This window comes from Hipposideros armiger, unplaced genomic scaffold, assembly GCF_001890085.2.
Source record: "Hipposideros armiger isolate ML-2016 unplaced genomic scaffold, ASM189008v1 scaffold_389, whole genome shotgun sequence".
Lineage (NCBI taxonomy): Eukaryota > Metazoa > Chordata > Mammalia > Chiroptera > Hipposideridae > Hipposideros > Hipposideros armiger.
Genome location: NW_017731739.1, coordinates 1,418,254 through 1,441,211, shown reverse-complemented (window position 1 = coordinate 1,441,211; position 22,958 = coordinate 1,418,254). Strand labels below are relative to the sequence as shown.

Here is a 22,958-nt window from a genome sequence, read left to right as displayed (position 1 = left end):
TGGTGTGTCTCCCTTCCTAGTACATGCGTCCGCACATTCATTCGCGTGTGCACACTTACACACGTGTACAGGCACTTCTATTCCCAGTCTGCGGCACTCAACCTCCTACACTCAAACGCACACTTCAAAGTTAGTAACAGGATTTTATTCATTGATAGTACTAAATTAATATTTATTAACCTAGGATTTATTCATTCATGTTAAGTGTAAAATAAGTTTCCTTTCTTTTTCCTATTTCTCTGAATTCTAATGAAAACCGGCACTAGGGCGCCCAGGACAGTGGCCGCATTTGGGGTGAGTCACACTTAGGGACTCATCAGTCCCTGGCTACCTCCCCGCTCCTCCCCATCCGAGCCCCACAGCCTCCCTGCCGTCTCTCCCCCCTCGGCCCTGGCCTTCTTCGCCCTCCTCTCCCGTGTCCTGGTGCCTCAGTCGCTCTTGTCTCCCATGGGCTGAGGCTGCTGCTCTGGACAAAGGCTGTCCCTCCATAGGCGGTAGGCGATGGAAGCGGTCACAGTGAGCCAGGCCAGGTAGGGCAGCAGAAGCAGGGCAGCCAGTTTGTTGATGGGGTGCCAGGTCAGCGCCGTGCTCACCACCAGCCCGTAGAGCAGCAGCAGGGGCAGGAGGGCCTGGGCCGGGGGCAGGGTGGTCAGGCAGGCTGCCCTGAGGACCAGGCCCCCCACCTTCCTGCAGCACCCAGGGCCCCGGAAGCCAAGTACCTGGGGCTGTATGCACTCCACCAGAGCTCAGAAAAGCCTGCCCGCCTGACCCTGACTGATCTGCTGTGTGGTCAGCTTCCGGGGGCCTGGTGTTCTCATCTGCTCCTACACTACTGCCACTGCTGAGTACGGGGCACCTTACCAGACCAGGGGCATGGGCTGCAAAGAAGAGAATCAGGGCAGTCCAGCTGATGGCGAGCTGCACAGCATAGAGGCCAAGAGGCAGGGCCAGGGGCCTCCCGAAGCCCCCGCCCAGGTCCTTCCACACCAGGTAGGAGGCATAGCTGTGGAGAGATGGTGGCAGAAATGCTTAGAGGGGGGGTGTTCCATGGCAAATGGAGGAAGCCCTCCGACATCAGGACTCCTGGTTACAAAGAGGGAACCCTGTGGGCTGAAATGGGGGCAAGTGAGTCCAGGCATCATTTGACAGCGGAGTGCAGGGAGAGATGGTGGGGGCAGTTGAGCATGGTGAGGTGGGGGAAGGGGTGGGGGAGAATTGGAGAGGGTGGAAGAAGAGGGCTGGCTGGAATCCTAGGCAGGCCCAGAAGGGACCCACCACAAGGGGCGAGACCTCCAGACCTTTGGAGGTCAGTGTGCAGCAGTAGTTCAGGTAGGGTATCAGGGCCATGGCGTGAAAAATGGGTGCTCACCCCATGACAGAGTAGATGGCTGTCCACACAAGCAACAAAACTTTGTGGGGTGGGCACCAGGGCAGCTTCCTCAGGCTGTCACACCAACCAGACATCCGACGAGGGACGAGCAGCCAGACCAGGATGGGCCCCAGGTGGGGCAAGGCCACAAAGATGGCCCCTTGAGGCCACATTCTCCTCAAGGAGGCAAAACCTGGGGGGCAGCGAACATGTTGATGGTGAGGCTCCCCCTTAACCCTTTCTCTGTGTCTGCTCATCTGTCTCTCTTCCCCTTATCTGGCACTATTCCCCGTCACGATCCCTCTACCCCCCATAGGAGGTGCAGGCATGGAGGCCATCTGCTGGGCTTGGGCCATCTCTTGTCCGCTCCTGGGAGCCCGTACTGCCTTGCCTCCTTTCTGGCTTCCAAGGACTTACTTTTTCCACACCTCACATTAGGCCCTTGAAGGATAGTATCTGGTATCGGGAACTGCTTCTGAGCGACAGGCTCCTTTCCCCCAAGCTGTATCTGAATCCTGGGGCTCAGGTTCACGTATGACCATCCTGTCTGCTTTCCACAGGCGGCACTTGGCCAGGTACAAACAGGCCCTCAACAGGGATGGTGCCTTAGACTGAACTCACCCAAACTGACATAACTAACCTGGAAGGACCATGTTCAGAAGGCAGGAGTCAGAGATCCCTGGGGTCTTTTCTAGTCCACAGTGGGCCAGTCCACCCGCCACAGGCTTATCTTACTATACCAGACTGGCAAAGCCCAGGGGCCCACCCAGCCTGAGCGCCTGCCTGAATTCAAACTCAGCCGAGTGACGCTGTGGGTTCCTTTCTATGAAGACTGAGGTCTCATCTTCCCCTCAGGGGCTGGGGGAGGCTCCCCCTACATCTCTCCACTTCAGCTGAGAGAAGAAGGTGGCATTTGTGTCAAACACATATAACCCACATTCCTTGTGGCCTGACTTTTCAAGGAAACAACTACCTGATTTTTTTTTTTATTAAGAAGCTGCCATACTCATTTGCATGTTGCTTTGCATGTCATTCCCATGTGGGGCGATGCACAGACCCTCCTCCAACCAAGACCCCCACCCAATTCCATTTTTCTCATATATACATCATATTTCAGCTTCCTCCCCATGATTGATAGGATTGGTAGAAAAGGAAAAAAAGATGGTTATTCTCAGTGTCCCCGAGTGATTGCTTGCTTCATCCTTTCCTGTTAAAGGCCCCTGACTACCTGTATGTATGTCCAGGAAGTTCCCTGGACAGGCTGACCAGCCTGCCTAACTGTGCGTTCTTTTATCTTTCTCTGTTTCTCACTGTTCGTCTTCTGCTTTCCTGTCTCTCTATTTCTTGTTTTCTATTTTTCTATCCAGCATTGGAGAACCCCCTGCTGCCCTCCCCCACCCCATCCTCTTTTCTCCTGTTTTAAACCACTCCCAATGCCTCCTTCTTCCTAGGCCTATGTTCCCCTTACCTCAGGCGGCACACCTCCCAGACTGGGTGCCCAATGATATATGGTTTGTGGAAGGCAGAGAAGGGTGGGGGACGGGGAGAAGGGTGGAGCAGGGCTCCCAGCTGGCCTGCCTTTTTCCAATGACTAGGGTGGTGACATTGGCTGGGGAGCCCAGGTTGCTGCCTGCATGGCCCTGAAGGGATCTCTCAGCAGGGGGCCCCTAGTCTACTAGCCCTGGCCCCTGGAGGGACCCCTTGATGGGTGGTTGAGGCTTTGGCATCGTGAGACCCAGGCCTCTTGAGACAGTTCAGCCCAGGCTGCAAGACTACTCATGCCTGTGATCTCTGCATCCCGTGAACCTTTGTGTCCACAGGGGTGGTGAGAACCCTCAGATTTCCCCAGAACCTTCCTGTAACCAGAATTGTCTCCAAGTGAGGCAAGCACCAACTTTGGAAATGTTGCTCATAAAACATGGACACAGTCCCTGGGTATAGTCTGTTAGTTGCCGTGGTCCTTCCTGGCTTGGAAGGCAAGTCTAACAGATCTTTCACAACCCATTAGAACGTTCTGACTCAGAGGAGAAGGCAGCCTTCTGTGTGACTCAGACAGAGCTTTGTCCAGCAAAGACTAACATCTCTGCTCTTGGTCCCCATCAACGTTCTGAACCCCTCTTCCTTGCTTGTCCTTTAGGCATGAGCTCCCCTTCCTAGGTTGGCTGCTTTCTGCCATTTCTTTGCCCATCTCTCCATGTTGGGGCCCCTGAGAGGTGTTTATCCCAACCTATCTCCTCCACCCTTGGGATGGCAGCAGAGGGGGAGGGGTTGCAGTCAAGGACAAGAGAACCATTAAACTGAGATGAAAGCAGTGGTGGTTACTTATTTTTTGTGAGTGATAATAACTGAGGGCTGGGGGAATTCACCATGGTTCCTCAACTGCAGGAGGCCAGATCACGGAGATAACAGCTACCATTTATTAAGCATCCATTTTGTGGTGAGCACTATATTAGCTCGATAAGGACAATGATTATCCCTTACTAGGTAGATATGATTATCTGCACTTAACAAGAAAGGGAATTGAGACTCAGGAAGGCTGAGTAACTTGCCGAAGATTACATAGCTGCTGACAGGTGCGTCACTTGGGTCCAGTGTTGGCAGCCCGGACCCAGTGCACCCTCTTCTCTCTCAGTTGGTCCACTCATTCATTCAGCAAATCTTTACTGAACACCTGTTACGGGTCAGGCTGTACCAGGAGCTGAGGCTACAAACACCTAAAAAAACAAACAAAAAAACCTTTTCACAGGGTGCTTTCATCCCAGTGGCACCATCTTTCCTAGGCAGGGTGTCTAAGGAGGGACTTAGGTTGGCAAACGGCCCTAAGTCCAGCTCTCCCCAAAGTGGCAGTGTTCCTGCCAGCTGTGAGTGTGGGCTGTGGAAAGAGCACTGGGTAGGGAGCAGATAGGGGTACACCCCAATGCCACAAGCAAGTGGTGATTCGTTATCCCTCTGGGTGTCTCCTCTGTCATCTCTGCAGGAATGGGGTGGAGCTAGAGACTACGCTCCCTGGACTGGCTCCATGGGCAGCACCTGGGAGCCTCTTAGAGATGCGGCGTCTCAGACCCCACCTCAGACCTATGGGACCAGAACCCACATTTTAAGATCGCTAGGTGGTACATATGCTTACCTAGCTTAAGAGGCTCTGGAGAGGGCTCCCACCTCTTTTACCTTCTGCCATTTCAATAGCCTCTGGCTGGGACCAGCTGCTCACCAGCAGAGGGCACTGTAAGGAGGGCTTTCACCTGTACCCAGGGGCTACCTACACCTGTACAGAGGTTGTCTCCTCCCTTCCAGACCTACACTAGCAAGTCCACTGACTTCTGGGATCCTTGGTTCCTCCCCCACCTTGGCTGGACTTTGCCAACAGACGGGGACAGGCTCCCTTACTTCTCTGCTGGGAGGCACCAGGCCACTCCTGTTCATTCCCCGCCCACCTGCACCTGTCTGCTGGCCTGGTGACAGGGTCTGGCTGACCTCTCTGTTTGTCAGAGAAGGAGTTACTGTTCCGGGATAAGCCGGCAGCCTCTGGGAGCACCTGCACATTAAGGTGAGCATGCCCCTGGGGTAGCTGGGATTGGGTTGGGCATTGCAATGGGGCTCAGAGAAGGAGCCAGGCCAGCTCAGCTGCCAGGGAGTGGAGACCCCCTGCTGGAGGAGGACAGGAAGAAGGGGCTTGGGAGAGGGCCACTGCCCAGTGGATGTGAGGACCAGGGGAATGATTCTGTGCACTGTGGACATGTATGCTATTCTGATGCATGCTTCCTGTGACTGAGGTTTGGACTCACTCATCTGATACTTTTTATGTCCTTCAATAGCTAGCGATCTATCAGGGCTGAGTAGGCATGGTAAGAACCAGTGACGTGGGAGCTGGTTTGAGAGTTTCCTCAAAGGAGATGAGCAGAGCTTTGCAGCAGGAACATGGATTTTTATGGTAGAGGTGACTCCCTAGGGACAGGTAATGGCAGCATTCTAAAGGACCCTCAGCTTGGGAAACCGCTACCCAGGATGATCTTGGATCTGGGGCAAGACACGCTGGAGGCAGGCATGGGGCTGGGAAGCTCCAGTCTACATTGAGCTGGTTGCCATGCTGTCCATTTGGCACTTTTCCCCCTCCTGGGGCAAGGGGGAGGATGGAGTGAGGACCAAGGCAGCCTGGAGAGAGCTGTCAGCCGGGGAGAAGAGGGGCTGAGCTGGGAGATGAGTTAGCCTGCTCCAGGCCAGGCAGTGAATAGGCTCCATGTCAGAGGCCCTGCAGGGCTTTGGGGAGCCCTACATACCAACTGCTCCAGGTTGGGGGGCTGGGCAAGGAGACTGCTGTGCCACCTGATGAGGTATAGGGGGTTTGGACTCTGGTCTTTGGAGGTCCCAGGAAGGTGGTTGCTATAGAGACAGAGCAGAGCCCCTCCTTTCTTTTGCATTAGCTGGCCCATCCCCTGCCACTGGTGTCTTGGTGGGCAGGGGCTGGGGGTGTGTGTCACTCACTGTAGAACCAAGGATGTGCCTTTAGTTTCTTATATTTATTTTTACTTTTTTTTGTTTCTTTCTATTCCAACTTCATGTCCTCTAGAACAGCGGTTCTCAACCTGTGGGTCGCGACCCCTTTGGGGGTCGAATGACCCTTTCACAGGGGTTGCCTAAGACCATCGGAAAACAAAAAGATATTTACATTACAATTCATAACAGTAGCAAAATGACAGTTATAGAGTAGCAGCAAAAATGATTTTATGGTTGGGGGTCACCACCACATGAGGAACTGTATTAAGGGGTATTAACTGTAATAGAACTGTAATTAAGGGTAATATAACTGTATTAACTGCATTAGGAAGGTTGAGAACCGCTGCTCTAGGAGTTGAAAGGAAGAGACCTGGAGAAAAAGAAGGGGCAGGGAGAGAAAGGGAGTATTTCTAGAAGTCCTTGTTATCCCCGCACATCCTTCTGCCTCAGCTGTAGCTTCATAATCTCCCATCCACCCTCACTGTGGAGTGAAAACTTGGCTTCCTTATCTGTGAAATGGAAATAAAAATAACACCTAGTTCAAAGGCTACTCTGAGGGTCAAATGAGTACATCTGAGGGCACGTAGAGTGCTTTAACCCCGGGGTGCAGAGTAAAGCCCCATAAATATTAGCTCTTATTGTTACAGCTCCAATTCCAGTTATCTTTCATGTGGAAGAACCCAAAGGCATGGATGGGACGCCAGGGGAAGCTTGCTGCTCCAACCCCATTCCCACCCGATTTGGGGCATTGGGGCTAACTCACCTGCTTCACTCGTGTGCTCTGTAAGGGGCCTGCTGCTCTGCCTGCAAGGTTGGGTTCTAAGGCAAAAGGAGCAACGCCTGACCTTCCCTTCCTGTCTGCATTTTCAGTGAGGAGGCTGGGACACAGATCCCGCCCCAGTCCTCAATCCTGAAGTTACAGAGGAATTTTTGCCCCTGTCAGGAAGGAGCTAGGAAAAGGGCTTAGGCTTTACGGGTCCCAAGGAAAGAAGGAAGCAGGTGGGCGGGAAGGCGCAGGAGGCTGGGGCAAGGCCTCAGCTCGCTATGGGTGGTTTGAGTGAAGGGAGTGGGGAGGAATGGATGGATGCCAGATGGCTTTCAAGTGCAAACCCTAGCGAATCAACCGTGGATCAAATGAGTCCCATTTCCTCAGAAGCTCCTTGAGAGCTGAATAAGATGCCATTTTTGGCAGGTCTGAACTTCCCACAGTGCCTGGTACACGGTGCTCAGAAAATGTTCATTTGGGTGGGAAAACCACACGTGACAGCGTATGATCAAGAGCTACTCAGGTGGAAATAGGTGGTTGAAGGACTGGTTAGAGGGCCAGGGGGACTTGATTGAGCCTGGTTTTCCAGGTGAATGAGAAGGAAGGGGTTGGTTGAGGGTTTGGCGCTACAGTCGGGACATTTGCAAATGCTAACACATTCCTATGTGAGGCACATCACCGTTTGTTAATTATTGTGAATATATGTATTTTAAGCAATTATTTTCAGCGGGTCAGACTTTTCTGGGCAGTATCGGTGACACATTTCCTGTGCTGTGATTGTTCTGAAGACAGAGTGGCTCTAACCACTGTGAGAAGCCCACATAAAATTGATCCAAAAAAAAAAAGAAAGAAAGAAAGAGCTACTCAGTACGGTAGGATGGCAGCAGAGAGAGGTTTCAGAGAAGAGACTGTCAGGGCTGGTGAGCGGGGGTGGGGTGGGGGTGGGAAGGCCTACTGAGCAGGAGGGGTTCAGGTGGGGAGATGAGGTAGGTGGGGAGTACAGGTGAGGGGTGAAAGAGAACAGCATGAGCAAAAGTCAGAGGCAAGTTAAGAAGGTTTGGGGAGCCCAATCTGGTGGGAGTGTAGGGTATTGGAAATTAAGGGAGAGAGAAAGTAAGAGGGAGAGGCAGTAGGTTCTGGAGGGCCTCAGGAAGAGCTGACACCTGTGCAGGAGGCTGCTGGGAGGCCCAGGTTCCAGTCTGAGGTCCCTGGTGGGTAGCCAGGTGAGCAGGTGGTCAGTGCAGGCTTTTGCCCTGCCTCATTCCAGCCTCACCGGACGCCCCCACCTTTGTGTTCCTTTCTCTTTTAACTTTGGTTACTTTTGTTTTATTTCACGTATCCCTGTGAGCTCCCTTCCGACCTTTCTGGCGAAGGAGAGGCATAAATAAACAAGCATATTTGGACAGTGCTTTATCATCAGAAATGCTTTTCACATGATCTCACGCCAGCCATCCTCGCAATCTCTCTGAGAGGTCATCTTTTTCCCACTTGTAATAGCTTTTAAAAAGAATTGCCAAAGTTAATATAAAACGCATGTTTGGTGTGAAAAATTCAAAGGGTACATAAAAAAGAGAGTATAAGAAAATTGGAAGTCCTGGTTCACACCTTGCATCCTCTCACTTTCTCATCTCTTTCTGTAATGACCAGTGGGAATAGTTTGGGGTGTGTTTTCCCTGACCTGTATGTCCAAGACCGGAATCATTAGCACGGGTGGCGACTGAGCACTTGAAATAGAGCAAGTCCCAACTGCGATGTGCTGTAAGTGTAAAATACGCACGGAGTTCAAAGACTTAGTGTGAAAAAGGAATGTAAAAGATCTCATTAATAATTTTATATTGCTTACCTGTCGGAAAGATACTATTTTGAATATATTGGGTGAAATAAAATATTAAAATACACTTCTGTTTCTTTTTACGTTTTTTTAATGTGGCCCCTAGAAAGTTCAAAATTACCTATGTGGCTCACATTATATTTTTATTGCACAGTACTGCTCCAGCCCTTTCAATATAATTTACATATATATATACCCATAAATATGTATCTATACTTGTATATAGTTTTGTTATTACGTTAATGAGATCCAAGGATGTCTAGGTCCCTGTGACTTGTTTTTCCACTTAAAAATTTTTCTATAGCAGCACATGTAGGTCAAGGTAGACATATGAGGAAACTGAGGCACCTTAAGCGATAGGACCAAGGTGGCATTTAAACTCAGATCCTCTAATTCCAAACCCAAGCTCTTTCTGCCTCCGGGGAGTTTAATTTGATGTTTAAATCATGAGGCGGTATGGTAGGTTCTCGAGTAAGAGAGAAATAGGTGAAGTTCTGTTTAAGGCATTGATCTGACTGGGGCGTGTGGGATGCAGTGGAAGAAAGACAATTTGCTCCCTCATTGCAGCCACTTGGAAGCCAAGTCTTGGCCTCCATGACATTGAAAAGGCTTAGCCTGGCACTGAACCTTTTCCCCCCTCCCCTGCCCCTGGCATTGGCTGGTACAGGGGTGCAGGTGAGCTGGCAGCATCAAGTAACCAGGTGGATGTGCTTCCATGAGAGCTCTTTCCAACCCACCCAGTTCCTACTGCTGGTGGGGGTTCCGGTGGCGAGTGCCCTCCTTCTGGTCCAGTGCCTGCGATGGCACCATCGTCGCTGGCTGCTGCGGGCCTGCTGGAAGCTGGAGAGCCAAGAGGAGCCAGCATCTGAACCCACTCCCCTACCAGAAAATGAGTCCCCAAGGCAGTGCCCTGCGGCCACCCTGCCGGAAATGGCTGCCTTCTACCAGGAACTGCACACGCCCACCCAGGGCCAGACCATCACCCGTCAGCTGATGCACAAACTGTTGGTGTTTTCGGCTCGGGAGGTGGATCACCGTGGCGGCTGCCTGATACTCCAGGATACAGGCATCTCTCTGCTCATCCCACCAGGTAACAGGGCCTAGCTTCCTTCTCAGCATGTAGTTGTTCAGATAGCGCATGGGACCAGGGATCCACACTGAAGTGAGCATCATTCATAGACATCTTCATAATTTTGAAAATTGTTTATATATTTAGTATGAATTTATTGACTCCAAAGATGGATGTATTACATATTTTTATGACAACTTCCTGGCACGTGGAAGTAAAGTGCCTTGTTCTAATGAACAGTATATTATGGCAACCCTCCAATAAAGGAAAATGTTTGGAGACAGAGCACCTTTTATAATTTCACAGAGGCCCTGCCTGGGCTAGCAGCAGCCCTGGAAGGAAGGCAGGTGACTTGCCCAGGACGACACCACCAGTCAGCTCACAGTCGTCTTGCTCTCCTGTACTGCTTTGCTGTGTGTGCACCCTCTCTCCTGGTTCCCGCCGCACCTCCCCTCCCGCTCTGGTCAGGCGTCCCCTGCCAGGCCCATCTCAGCTTTCCGTCTCCCCAGGTGCTGTGGCTGTGGGCCGCCAGGAGCGGGTGTCACTGATCTTGGTGTGGGACCTGTCAGATGCCCCGTCATTGTCCCGAGCCCAGGGGCTGGTGAGCCCCGTGGTGGCGTGTGGCCCCCATGGGGCCTCCTTCCTGAAGCCCTGCACCCTCACGTTCAAGCACTGTGCCCAGCAGCCCAGCCATGCCCGCACCTACAGCAGCGACACCAACCTGCTCGATGGCAAGGCCTGGAAGCCCCTGGGGCAGTCAGGGGTCCACACTTCCCTGGACGAGTGTCGCATCCACCTCTCCCACTTCAGGTAGGCACAAGCCCATCAGTGTGTCCTCCTGCCCATTTTCTCTGTCTGCCTCATCCTCATCTCTTCATCACCCGCATTTGTCCCTTTATCTGTCCCAGATGGTCTGCAAATCCCTTATTCCCCTGTATCCCTTCTCGGTTCCTCTGTCCTAGTGTCTACAGCAGCTTGTGTCACTCCAACCCTGTCCAAAACTACACACCCTCCTACTCCCCGCTTGGCCTCTCTGCCTGTCTACAAGGCTCTGACTCAACCCCAGTCACCTGTCTAGAGGAGGCTTGTCCCAGCTCCACCTTTGTCTCTCTACAATTGTCTGTTTATGGCCTGTGCACCTGCTCACGAGTGTCCCCCAACTGTCTAGGGAAGTTTGTTCCCTCCAGTTCTCTAAGACACGGTCTTATCTCTCATCTGTCCTTAGCTCTGTTTTTCTAGGATCTTAGGTCCTACTTCCTCTCATTCTCCTTGCCACCCATTAACCAGAGCAGGGTCAGCCATCTGTGGGACCCCTCCAAAGCCTGGTGGCCCGGAGTCCATCTTCCCACTCTCCCATTCCGGAGACTATTTGCTGGCTCTTCTCCCCACTCTGTGATGGTCACTGCATGTGACTCGCTTTTCATCCTCCTACCACCTCCCCACCCCCTAATTCCTTCCTCTACACACCCTGGACTTTCTCCTCAGCTCCTTGGAGGCCCCCACAGAGTTCTCTGGCACAGCAGGAGCTGGGTGGCTGGGGTGCTGGCGTCCCCCTGTCCTGTCCTGGCCATCATCTCCCATCTACTCCACAGCCTCTATACCTGTGTGCTGGAGGCACCGGCGGGTTGTGAAGCTCGCAAATGGTTGCAGCTGGCAGTGTTCTGCTCACCGCTGGCGCCAGGGCAGTCCCACTTGCAGCTGCGCGTCTACTTCCTCAACAACACGCCCTGTGCCCTGCAGTGGGCAGTGACCAATGAGCAGCCTCACGGTGGGCGTCTGCGTGGGCCCTGCCAGCTCTTCGACTTCACTGGGGCCCGAGGGGACCAGTACCTGAAGCTGAAGTACATCTCCGAGGGTGAGGGAGGCGGGGGCCGGGGCGACAGGGCAATAGGGAGCACTACTAGAGGGAGGGGTCTGGGCCTCCCCTAGGGGTGGAAATCTGGGAACCTTAAGTTTTTTACAGAGACTCTTGGGCAGCCAGCATCTTCAAGGGGACCCTCTGTCTTCTGTTGCTACCTCCAGGAGCCCCCAGGCTCTGCCCACTTCCTCCCTCTGTGGCTCAGTCAGCCCTGGACCTCCCGTAGGAGGACAGGATGATGCAGAGTGGGGTGGTGGGGGTGGAGAGGTGCGGTATTCCCAGGAAGGAGGGGGAGGATTTATTAATTCACCTGGATGGAGCTGGTATCGGAGGAGGAGTCGTAGACTTCTCTGCTTGGGCTCTCTTTCCTTTGTGGCATGGGCTGTGGGAATTACCCCTGGGGCTAGGGCATCTGTGTGTGTGTGGACAGGGCAGACATGCATGGCTGCTCCTGGGGGTAGTATACGAGTGGGTGGGGGGTTGGAGGGGAGGGTGCAATGGTGGGGGTTCTGTGAGCTGTGTGTGCGTAGGGAGTGTGTGATGGTAGAAGGAAGACCACTTATGGGGTCCCCTGCCCAGGCTCTGGGGACTCCCATTCACTTGAGACACCCTCCTGACTTTGCCCCTTCTTCGTCCCTCACCACAGCACCCTGCACAGTGCCTGCCACAGAGCAGGCTCCTTAAACACTGGTAGAAGACCCTGCTCTCTGAGGCCCTCTGCTCTCTGCCCCCTCTCCAGGTTGGGAGAATGTGGATGACAGCAGTTGCCAGCTGGTTCCCCATCTCCACATCTGGCACGGAAAGTGCCCCTTCCGCTCCTTCTGTTTCCGGAGAAAAGCAGGTAGTCCAGGAGCCCGAGTCCACCTTGTGCCCTCTCCTCCCCTTCCCTCCCCTGCCCTCTCCTCCCCTCTCCCTACTTGGTCACCCTGGAGCTCTGCAGCTCCTCCTTCCTCCACGCACTCAGACCTTTTAAAGGGGAGGAGCCACAACAGGTCGTTGCAGAGAGAAAGATGGAGCAACCTGCCCAGCGTCTTCGGGTTTCTAAAGCCTCACTGTAGAGTTCCTTTTACCGCTCCTGCTCTCTTATGCCAGGTCTTGTCCTCTCTCACCTGCCATGTCCTCTCCTTTTTGTAGCCAATGAGAACGAGGACTGCTCGGCACTAACCAACGAGATCATTGTCACCATGCACACCTTCCAGGACGTGAGTTGGAGCTTAGGGGCAGAGGGAGGGCAGGGCCTGGGGGAGTCCTGGGCAAAGTGGGCGAGGGGTCTGGTGCCCAGTAAGTATGGCCCTAGTTACATAATCAAGCAGGTGAAGATGGCACCTGGTCTCCAAGTGACCCTTCATCCCTGACTCTCCCTTGTCTATCCATGGATGAATCCAGTAGGAGGGTAAAAGAACCAAACTTTATGTTAACCCCTTCTCTCAACCCAGATGTACTTGGGCATCAAAAAGAAATGGTTTCTTTCTAGGCTGATGATCTACAGCTGAGAGATGATGTTGTGTATTGTCAATGTGGAGAGCGACCAGGAAGGGGGTCTTCAGTAGTAGGGTGCCAGTCAGATATCCCACTCTCCCAAGGGAAGATATGAAGAAATCAGGGTTGCGAGTCTTTGGGGAACCATGGTGACATGTTGGCGGAAAATAGGCAGCTACCTTGCAGGGGTGTCACTTGGGGAGGAGCAACTAGGGAAAGGAAGAATGGAGGAAAGGGGACAGGTATGCCTGAGGTTCAGTGTCTCTATTTTTGGATGACCTCCCCTCTGCCCCAGGACCCCACCCGGGACTTCTCCTGGTGTCTCAGGATGCACTCTGCTTGGTCTTCATGTCCCAGCTCCCAAAAAGCTCAGTAGGCAATCTTAAGGCTAAATGTTCTGGGGTCAGGAAAGCAGAGGGCGGGGTGTTCTGGGTGGGGTAGGGCCAAGTCTCCTGGTAAAGTGGCTCTGGGTGACAGGGTGAAGGAGAGACATGAGGAACGGAGGTAGGTTCCCCAGCTTCTTGTTCAGGGGATGTCTTATGATCCCCAAATGTGTTCCTGGCCCCTTTGTTGGCCCAGGGCTTGGAGACCAAGTACATGGAAATCCTCAGATTCCAGGCATCAGAGGAGGCATCTTGGGCAATGCCACCTCCTGTCTTCCAGCCACCCGCATGCAATAGGTGAGGTGGGGGTTGCTTGGGCTGCTGTCTGGGGGGTGTTTGGGATTCCCGCCCCAGTGCCTATGGGGCAAATACAGCATTTGGGGGTATGTGTGGAACCAGATGGGGTGTCTTTGATCCTCCCCTCTGAGAACACCTTTTCCTCTGGCCTCAGGTTGCCCCCTGAGCTCTTTGAGCAGCTGCAGATGTTGTTGGAGCCAAACAGCATCACGGGCAATGACTGGCGTCGACTGGCCTCCCACCTGGGGCTCTGTGGCATGAAGATTCGGTAAGAGGGGCAAAGTCTGAGGATGGGAGAGGAGGGGGCTCAGGACCCAGGGTAAGGGAACAAGTTAAAAGATAGAGAATGGCTACTCCCACCCTAATCCCCATAAAAGGGCAGCTCTTTCTATTTATCACTGTATTCTCAGTACCTGGAATGATGCCTGGCTCCTAGTAGGTGCTCAGCAAATACTTAAAAATGAGTCAGTTAACATGTAAGTCATTCGGTACATATTGAGTGCTTGACATGCTGTGCCCTGAGGGCTAGAATGACAGACTATAAGATAAGGTGTGTAAAGTATGTAGCTGAGCACCTGGCACATGTTAATTCAGTAAATGTTAGCAATACTGAGGGCAGTGCAGCCATGGCCTGTGTCAAGGGAAATCAGCAGGAGAATAATTCTGAGCTAAGCCCGAAACCCAGGCTATGAATGCAGTAGTCAGGGGAGACTTCACCCAGGAGATGGAATTAGTGCTGGGCCCAGCTGAAAACAGGGTGGATTTTTGAATGATTCATTTATTAAACATTTATCCAGTACCTACTATGTCCTGGAAAATGATGCTAAGCTTTGGGATACAAGTTGAATGGTCCCAGCCCTCAGGAGCTCAGACTCTATAGTAAGGGTCAGACTCTATAGTAAGGGATACAGAGAGCTTAACAAAATAAAGGCAAACGTTCCTTGTGCCTTGTACGTGTCCAGTATTGCATTCCAGGTTGAAAACAGAGACACGAAATAATTAAAGCGAGAATAATAAAGACTTCTGATCAGAAGTTTGAGCTGAGGGGTACAGCGTGGTCTTTTCTGGAGAGGTGGGAATTAGAAAGGGCGGCAGGGAGGTGGGAAAGGGGGATCAGCCGTTCTGTTTGGGGGAGTAGCAGAGGTGGTTGTGGGTGGGGTGTATGAAAAGTGGGAAAGGGACAGACCTGAAAAAGGAAGGTTCAGGGTGAGAGCAGGTAGAAAAGGTTAGAAAGAACAGGGCTACGCCAAGTAGAGGACGCGCCGGAAAGTCAGGGGTGTGGGTTTGGTTAGTAGATAAAAGAGACTGGGAGGTTTCCGCGTAGGGGAGGGTCTTGGTAAAAGCCTGGTTTAGAACTACTGTTTCCCCAGCGGCGGGCAGGTTGTTGTGGCCTGAGAGTGAGGAAGGAGAAGGGGAGAGTGCGTTTGGGGTTGGGGAGACAATTACAGGACCTCAGAGCTAGAAGCAACCTTAGAGGTCCTCTTATCCAAGCCCTCGGTTTAAGACGAGGAAACTGAGGCTTAGAGAAGCGTTGTCTTTGAGCCAGTGCAATCTCAGTTCAGTCCTGGCCCCTCCCATTCCCCTGAGTACCCGGGGAAGGCAGGCAGCAGCAGGGTGAGGACTAGAGCTTGGGGGAGGGGGTGGATCTCACTGCAGTGCCCCTCCCTCTTCTCTCCTCCCACCCCGCTCCTGGCCAGATTCATGTCCTGCCAGCGCAGCCCGGCAGCCGCCATCCTGGAGCTGTTTGAGGAACAGAACGGCAGCCTGCAGGAGCTGCACTCTCTCATGACCCTCATGGAGCGGCTGGACTGTGCCTCTGTCATCCAGAGCTACCTGAGCGGGACACACAGCGGCAGCCTAGCCCCGGTACCAAGCGGGGGCGCCTGGGAGAACCAGGGCTCGGAGATGGAGCTGGAGCTGGATGAGAAGCTCTGAGCACCCCGGTAGGGTGGGGCGGGGTGGGGCAGTTGGCGGCACTCCGGGCACGTGGAGGCCGTGGGGTGGTCTGGACACGTAGGAAGAACATAGGAGCTGCTCCTGGCTGTGCCCACCAACCTCATCAGAACCCTCGGACGGTGCCTGGGGCCATCGTGAGGCTGGAGTGCCACTGCCACCCTCCCCGTGTCAGGACCACCCTTACGACTCGCTTGGTTCTGCGTGCAGATCCCCTCCTGGACAGCAGGGGGCGCAGGAGCCCGGGAGATGGCCCCAACTGACCAGCCTCTGGAAAGCTATTTAACAGACCAGTGGACTGTTAAGTTTCTCTGTTGGCACCCCCTGGGGACTGGTCAGTCCACAAGTAGTCACTGAGCACTTAGTGATACCCAGCACTGGAATCCTGGGCTATATGAGAGAAATTATTGGAGCCTTGACAAGCCCACAGTTAACTTGTGGGAGTCAAGATGTGCTCATATGAGCTGAGGGCAAACTCTAAAACAACACTTAGTACCTTGTGATTAGGGGATATGGGTGTGGTATGATGGTACTACTTTAGGAGTTGAGAAGGGAGGGAGCTGAGTATGGGCTGGAGCAGTAAGAAAGCTTCTTGGAGTTTGTTGGAGAGAGGATTGGGCATGCAAAGAGTGGTTCAGAGATCTTTAGGTGGGGGTAGGGGAAGATGGTGACTGAACTGACAGTAGGAGCCGAGAGTGAGCATGGAATGCTGAGGCAATAAGGAGCCAGGCCCTGTGTGTGTGAGGGCAGGGTGGCATAAGCGTTCAAGACCACATCTAAAGATGGCAGTTGTACCTGGCTGGCTATCCACCTATCTGTCTCCTTTGCCTTCCTTTGTCTTTTTATCCTCCCGTCCTTGCCTTGTCTTCCTTTCTCTGCCATAATGTCTGTTGTAAAACATCAAAACTGGAAAGAAACTTTAAGATTATCATTCTTGCCCAACCTTTTTATCTCTTTATCTCAAACCGTGTAAGTTTTAAGTTTCCCAGACTTCATTTTGCTGTCTCTATCTCCTGCAGTCCACCCATCCCTGAGTCTATCTGTTACTCTATGTCTTAGCATCTTTTTATCTCTACCTCATTATTGTGCCTGCGTTTGTGTGTTTCTTTCTTTCTCTGAAACCCTCAGTCATTCCCCTCAGGCAAGTGTTTCTATCTATACCAATGTTATGAATCAAAGGCTATTGAAAGACACTAGACTACCTTAGGAATGGGTGGACGGGGACTTTACCCCATGAGTCAAGATCCTGTTTAGAGTAAGAAAATAAAGGATAGGGATTAAAGAACATCCCATTCAGTCAACAAATATTTATTCAGCACCAACTATGTGTTAGACACTGTATAGAAAAGAGATTAATACCTGGGTTCTGAAAAGAGAACAAATGGTTTGACGCAACTCTAGCAATCTTTTGTTTGCAAACAGGTGTTAATTTTTTCAAGGGCAGGCGAACAATTTCTCTAGCAACACTGAACAATTGCTTCTGTTTTTAATTAAAAACTGTTAAGCTTTTTTCAATGATGAACAATGTTGTATAATAAAATGTGAAAATTGTCTTTCTTTGTTACTAACCGTATTTTGTCAGGATTGATAAATTTGGTTGTGGATATGGTTTTATTTGGTAAAATTGTACCAATGGGGACAGGTTGGAGGAAGCATTTTATAGATTGTGCTTCCAGTATGAAAATTGTCTAGGTCCAGCATAGCCCCGGTACCAAATCAGGAAGGTTCGCTTCTCTTTCTGTTAGGAGCCAGTGGGGCCCTTCCACCTTCTCCGTCTTCCTCTAGCCCCATCCATCCTCTCCTACCATTCTTGTTAGTCCTCCCACCCCACTAGGGGCTGCCAGCCACTCTAGGTTGGTGCCTTTGTCTCACTTGGCTCAGGATTGGTCTGCTAAAGGCATCTTTCTCTCCTGGAGTTCCATGGTTTTCCCTTTTCCTCCTACATTCTCTTCCTTGATTTCCAGCCAGCCAAGGGCATCTTTATTTTGTGTTCCTCCCCACCCTGGAACAAATCATTTAAAGAGTTTTACATCCCCTGGAACTGTGACTAGAAGCCACGAGGGTTTCTGTGATGGGACGAATGCCTCTGGTTCTCTGCTGTAATTCCTCAGAATGGGCTCTCAGTGCCGGGAAAGGGAGGCTTGGAAATCTTGGGGTAGGTGGCAGGCCACCTGATCTCCATTGGGTGGATCCTGCCTTTCTCAAATCAAGCCCAACTGGCACGTACCTAAAGCCAAGAGATGGCGTGTTCTGGGCGCGTTAGGAGACAATGCTCAGCCCTGACTCTAGGGCTCGTTAGCACAGCTCTCAGTTCTCTGGCTTCAGTGTCTTCAACTTTGGAACGAAGCGACCGTACTCCAGGCTCTCCAAGGGCCTTCTTATTCTATGGGCTGGGCAGAGATGGCACACTGGTGACCCGGAGGGAATTCGCTTGGGAATTTTTTTCTTCATGTATTGCCTTTAAATAGAGCATTTGGCCACTGCTGGTGGCCTTACCTCCATCCCTTTCCCTGGTAGGTAATCTGCCTGGTCCTCAAAAACTCCAAATTTACGACTTCTGTTCTTACACATGTTGTAGAGGCTCATGCCTAAACCTCCTGTTGGGTTTAGAGCTGGGAGGGGAATAAGCAGGAGAGATCGGGACTTTGTCTATAGAATTAGAGGCTCCAGTGTTCAGAGGTAACCTGTGTCGTCAGCACCCCGTCTGCCTGCTGAGTGACATTCATGCCCGTGTTCAGATCCATGCTGTCCAACAGAACTACAAAGAAAGCTGCATATTTAATTCTGTATTTTCTAGTAGCCACATCAAAAAATGTAAAAAGAAAAATGTGAAGTCAGTCTTTTTTTTTTTTCATTTTCTGTTTTTTGGTTATTATTTTTTAAATTTATTTTGGGGTGAAGTCAGTTTTAATATATATTGTTTAACCTAACATATCCAGAATATTATAATTTCCACATGTAAACAATATAAAAATATTCACGGCACATTTTACATTCTTTTGTTCATAAAGTGTTTGGGATTTTGGTGTGTCTTTTTACCATTACAGCACGTCTCAATTTGTATAAAAAATGTGCTAAATTTTCACTGGAAACATTTGATCTGTTTAGCTTTCATAACATTTACATACTTTCATAAAAAAAGTATACTTATTATACATACACAAGTTAAACAAGCTAAAAGTTTTCCAAAAGTAAAATTAGATATAAATTTTAAAATGTGAATCAATTGTAATAAAATAAAATTCAGTTCCTCAGTCACACTAGCCATATTTCAAGTGGGGTTAGTGGGTACTGTAACAGACAGTGCAGGTCTGAATTATGGATTCAGCTAGGCATAACTTTATAGTGTACTTGACCATTCATTCATTCATTCATTCATTCATCAAACATTTGCTGAATATCTGCCCTGCAGAATGTATTGGTGATAAAAATTCAGTGAAGAAAAGCATTCGTGTTCTGTAGGAGCTCCTGGAATGGTGGCAGTCAGAGAGAAGGGCACTTCCATCTCTCTCTACGCCTGACTCAAGAAGGAATTGGAGGAATAAGGTCTAGGTAGACACTCTCTGCTGCAGGAATGGCTCACACTGCAGCATGGTGGAGAGGTAGGAGTTTCAGAGTCAGGGGTTCCTGGCTCACCCAGCACATCAGGTGGGTTCTTGGTGACTGACAACACATGCACCCTGGCTGGTTGGGGCAGATGGGAGATTTTACCCTGAAAGATAAATAATCCTTTGGAGGGCTGAGAAATAGAATTGAGGTAGATTCCAGCAATGATGCGCCAAACTGTGATGTCGAACCAGGGAGGAAACTGGTGTTAGTATGGCTGCTGCTATGGAGTACGAGATCTCAGGAACCCAGCTTTACTGAGCTTCTCTTGCCACCACCACTGCCACTTCCAAGTTGGGAACCAGACCTCACTACCACCTCTGAAAGCTGAGGCTTCTGCTGCCATCCCTGTCAGCAAAAATGGAATCTCCATAAACTGCACTGTCTACTTCATGCTCCCCATTTCTGGATCAACCTCAAGTGTGGGCATCAGATTGTCAGAGCCCAGATCACATGCCAAATCCTAGCTGCAAAGGAGTCTGGAAATTTGAATTTTGACATTAATATTGGGGAGGTGGGTGGGACTCATTACATCCCCAAATGTGGAAAAAGCTACTCAAAATTTGTTGGACAGCCATGAATATGACAGATGTCCACTACAGCTAGGCTGTGGTGCCAGGCAGCAAAGTCTCTTCATAAGAAGAATCGTGCCGGGCCAGTTGAGTGGCTCAGTTGGTTAAGAGCTTGCTCAAGAGTGTGAGCAGCCGCTGAGCTGCCAACAGGTGGCAGGATGGCTCAGCTAAAAAAAAAAAAAGAAGAATCATGCCAGGGTGGCAGGGTGGCTCAGTTGGTTATAGTGTGAACTATGAACAACAAGGTTGCTGGTTCAATTCCCACATGAGCCAGTGAGCTGCGCCCTCCACAACTAGATTGAAGACAACGACTTGAGCTGAGCTGCCGGTGGGCAGCCGGATGGCTCAGTTGGCTAGAGCGCGTGCTCTTAACAAGGTTGCTGGTTTGATTCCCACATGGGATGGTGGGCTGCACCCCCTACAACTAGGTTGAAAATGGAGACTGGACTTGGAGCTGAGCTGCACCCTCCACAACTAGATTGAAGGACAACAACTTTACTTGGAGCTGATGGGTCCTGAAAAAAACACACTGTTACACAATACAAAATTAAAAAAAAAAAAAAGAAGAAGAAGAATCATGCCTGCAGCAGGCGTTGGTGTTATTCCCCTGACCTCCAGGATCTTCTCGATATATGACTGCACACTGCACACATCAGTCAGATCATCCCACGGGCCCCTACACAATCCAGGATCAGACCTTGGCATGTTTCATAAAAGTGCAGCCAAAGCTCACCAACAGTAATGACCTGACTTAATACCTTCTCCAGTCCCACATGTCTTCCTGTACTGCAGAGGCAGAAAACTAAAGATGTATTTCCCAGACTCTTTGGCAGATGGAGATCTATTGGGTTGTCTGAAAAGTCATGCTGTATTTTTTCTATGTTTTTCATTGCAAAAATGCGTCATGACTTTTCTGACAACCCAATAGATATGTTTAGGTTCTGCCAATCAGCTGAACTCATGGAGGACCTTGATTTGGCATTAAATAATGTGGGGAGTTTGACAGGGCATGAGGCTGGTGCTTATTCTGAGGAGCTGAAGTGGCCGAGGAGCCAGCAGCTATGAGAGAATCTTCCTGACTTGGCAGCTTCCTTGGTGGCATCGTTCTGTAGTGTGGTTTGGGGAAGTTCCTCTTAGAGTCTGTTCTTTCAGCCTTTCCAATGATTCTGTGAACTATCTAGACTCCATAATGTATTGTTTTTTGCTTAAACTAACTAGAGGGGGATTCTATATTGTTCAACTAAGACCCCCATCCAAAGTGCCCATGATTCTTTCTTTAAAAAGGCTGTCCCTTATTCTGTGATCATACCCTTCCTTCTTTGTTGGTGTCAAAAGGTCTATTATCTTATGAAAGGATAGTAATAGAGATGATAGCTTTATTAGAATGTCTTTAGTTGGCAAAATCAAAAGGTAGTCTATCCTATGTGGATTTCCCCTCCCCAAATTAAACAAAACAAAACAAATTATTGGTCTTTGAAATACAAAAACCTGTAAATACTCCTTTATGAGACCTGTCATCCTTACTCATCTTTTTTAAAGCCTTACACAGATATGTTTATTCATCTGCTCAGCACATATTTGACTACTTATTATGTGCTTAGAATAATAGTGTTCCCACGTTTATTTTGTTAACTTTAGGTAATATTTTTCAGGCTGTCTTAATTTTAGCCCATGCTAGTTTCTTGTTGGTGGAGATGTTATGACTCCTCCCGGCCAAAAAAAAAAAGCTCACGTCAGTACTAGCTGGTTAGTGTCTTAATGTCATAAAGATATTAACCTGAGGGCAGGGATATGCTTTATATTAGCTAGCAACCTTTAGGTGGGAATAGATTTGTTTTCCAAATAAACTAGGAAAGATGCAGTCAGAAAATTAAGAATAATATTTAGGAAATGCTTAAGTGGGTGAAGATGGAATTTTAGAAACATTCCTTAGTGGAGTAGAGAATAGAGATAGGGATGGGGAAGGGCTCAACACTTGATCTGGGGAGGGGCCGGCCATCTTGTCCCTGGAAATCCTAGAAAAACATGAGTGTGTGACAGAGAAGGGGACCCAGTGGCATCCGTCATCTCAGAGATCTACCAGGAAAACCTTCACATCTTACTTGTGTCCATCATATACCTACCCACAGGCTTCCCCAAAGTTGGGCCCTTGAGCTGGGGCTGAAGAGGCCATCTGTGACTAGGTGGCAGAAGTGGACAACTTTCAGTGTGCAGGGTCTGAGCCCTTGGGAAGCTCCCGTTTCTGGAAACTCTCCTTTGTGTGTCTGTGCTGTCCTTTCTGCCTATGACTGCTGCCCCCCGTCTTTCTGGGCCAAGCTGGTCAGATATGACTCTGGTACATTCCCCTGGGCAGAAGATCAGGTGACCTCCTTACTTTAGCCTTTGTTTCTTTCTCTTAATGAACTCTTTTAAATTTATTGGATTTCTTCAAAGCAGAATGCAGTTCCAGTCCCCTGAGGCCCAGTCTTGGAAGCCTGGTGGTATGGGACAAAGTAAGGACCCTGGAACCCCAGACTTGAACTTAAAAACCAGCTCCATTGCTTTCCAGGAAGACCTGGACAAGTTACTCAATGTGTCTGAGGTTCCATCTCCCTGTCTGGATGATGGTGATAATAAGACCCTCCTTGAAAGACTGTTGCGAGGATTAATGAGGCCGTGAAGGTAAAGCCCACTGCCAGCTGCACGTGGTCTGCTTCAATATTTGTGGTCTTCCTTTTTGTAGCACTATGAAGTGACTCCTGGGCTGGACATTTATTGATTTGGGTTATGAAACATCCCATCCCCCCTCTCCAACAGCACCCCAATTTCTTTTCAGGAATCATCTTTCCCCACCTTGGAGTAGTCTTAGAGGGAGATAATACCAAAGAGGCAGACCCTTTTTCTCCTGCCCTAGGTGTAGCCAGGGGGCTGGGACATAATCCATGCCATTATCACTGTAGATACTGAGTCCTGAGATAGTAGATTATAGATATGTTATGGACTAAAGTTTGTGTCCCCCTAAAATTCATATTTTAAAACATGAACCCTCAATATGATGGTATTAGGAAGTGGGGACTTTGGGGTAATTAGATTATAAAGGTGGAGCTTTCACAAATAAGAGTAATGCCCTTATAAGAAAAGACATGAGAGGGCCGGCCGAGTGGCGAGTTGGTTGAGAGCTGGCTTGGGATGCCAGAGGGCCTCGGTTCGGATCCCACATATGAGGGCCAGTGACACTGCCCTCTACAGCTAAGATGGTGAATGGCAGCTCAACCTGGAGCTGGGCTGCCATGAGTCGCCTA

General features: G+C 50.3%; 2 protein-coding genes across 4 annotated transcripts; one reads left to right on the top strand and one right to left on the bottom strand.

Moving 5' to 3' along the window:
- Window positions 1-368: 368 nt before the first annotated feature.
- On the bottom strand, window positions 369-2,863 carry TSPO2 (translocator protein 2). Of its 3 annotated transcripts, none has more exons than XM_019663390.1 (4): window positions 2,838-2,863; window positions 1,370-1,562; window positions 862-1,003; window positions 369-629 (listed from the first exon to the last, which is right to left on the bottom strand). In XM_019663390.1, the coding sequence occupies exons 2-4, from the start codon at window positions 1,540-1,542 to the stop codon at window positions 429-431; spliced, it is 516 nt and encodes a 171-aa protein (XP_019518935.1). In that variant the 5' UTR covers window positions 1,543-1,562; window positions 2,838-2,863; the 3' UTR covers window positions 369-428. The 3 variants fall into 3 exon arrangements, with proteins under 3 accessions (XP_019518935.1, XP_019518936.1, XP_019518934.1); XM_019663391.1 differs by lacking the exon at window positions 2,838-2,863 and adding an exon at window positions 1,787-1,849; XM_019663389.1 differs by lacking the exon at window positions 2,838-2,863 and having other exon boundaries at window positions 1,370-1,676.
- A 6,245-nt stretch (window positions 2,864-9,108) lies between these two features.
- On the top strand, window positions 9,109-15,481 carry UNC5CL (unc-5 family C-terminal like). The gene is made up of 8 exons (XM_019663388.1): window positions 9,109-9,550; window positions 10,039-10,339; window positions 11,122-11,384; window positions 12,127-12,228; window positions 12,522-12,589; window positions 13,446-13,546; window positions 13,701-13,814; window positions 15,244-15,481. Exons 1-8 carry the CDS (start codon window positions 9,166-9,168, stop codon window positions 15,479-15,481), a joined length of 1,572 nt encoding a protein of 523 aa, XP_019518933.1. The 5' UTR covers window positions 9,109-9,165.
- The last annotated feature ends 7,477 nt before the right edge of the window (window positions 15,482-22,958 follow it).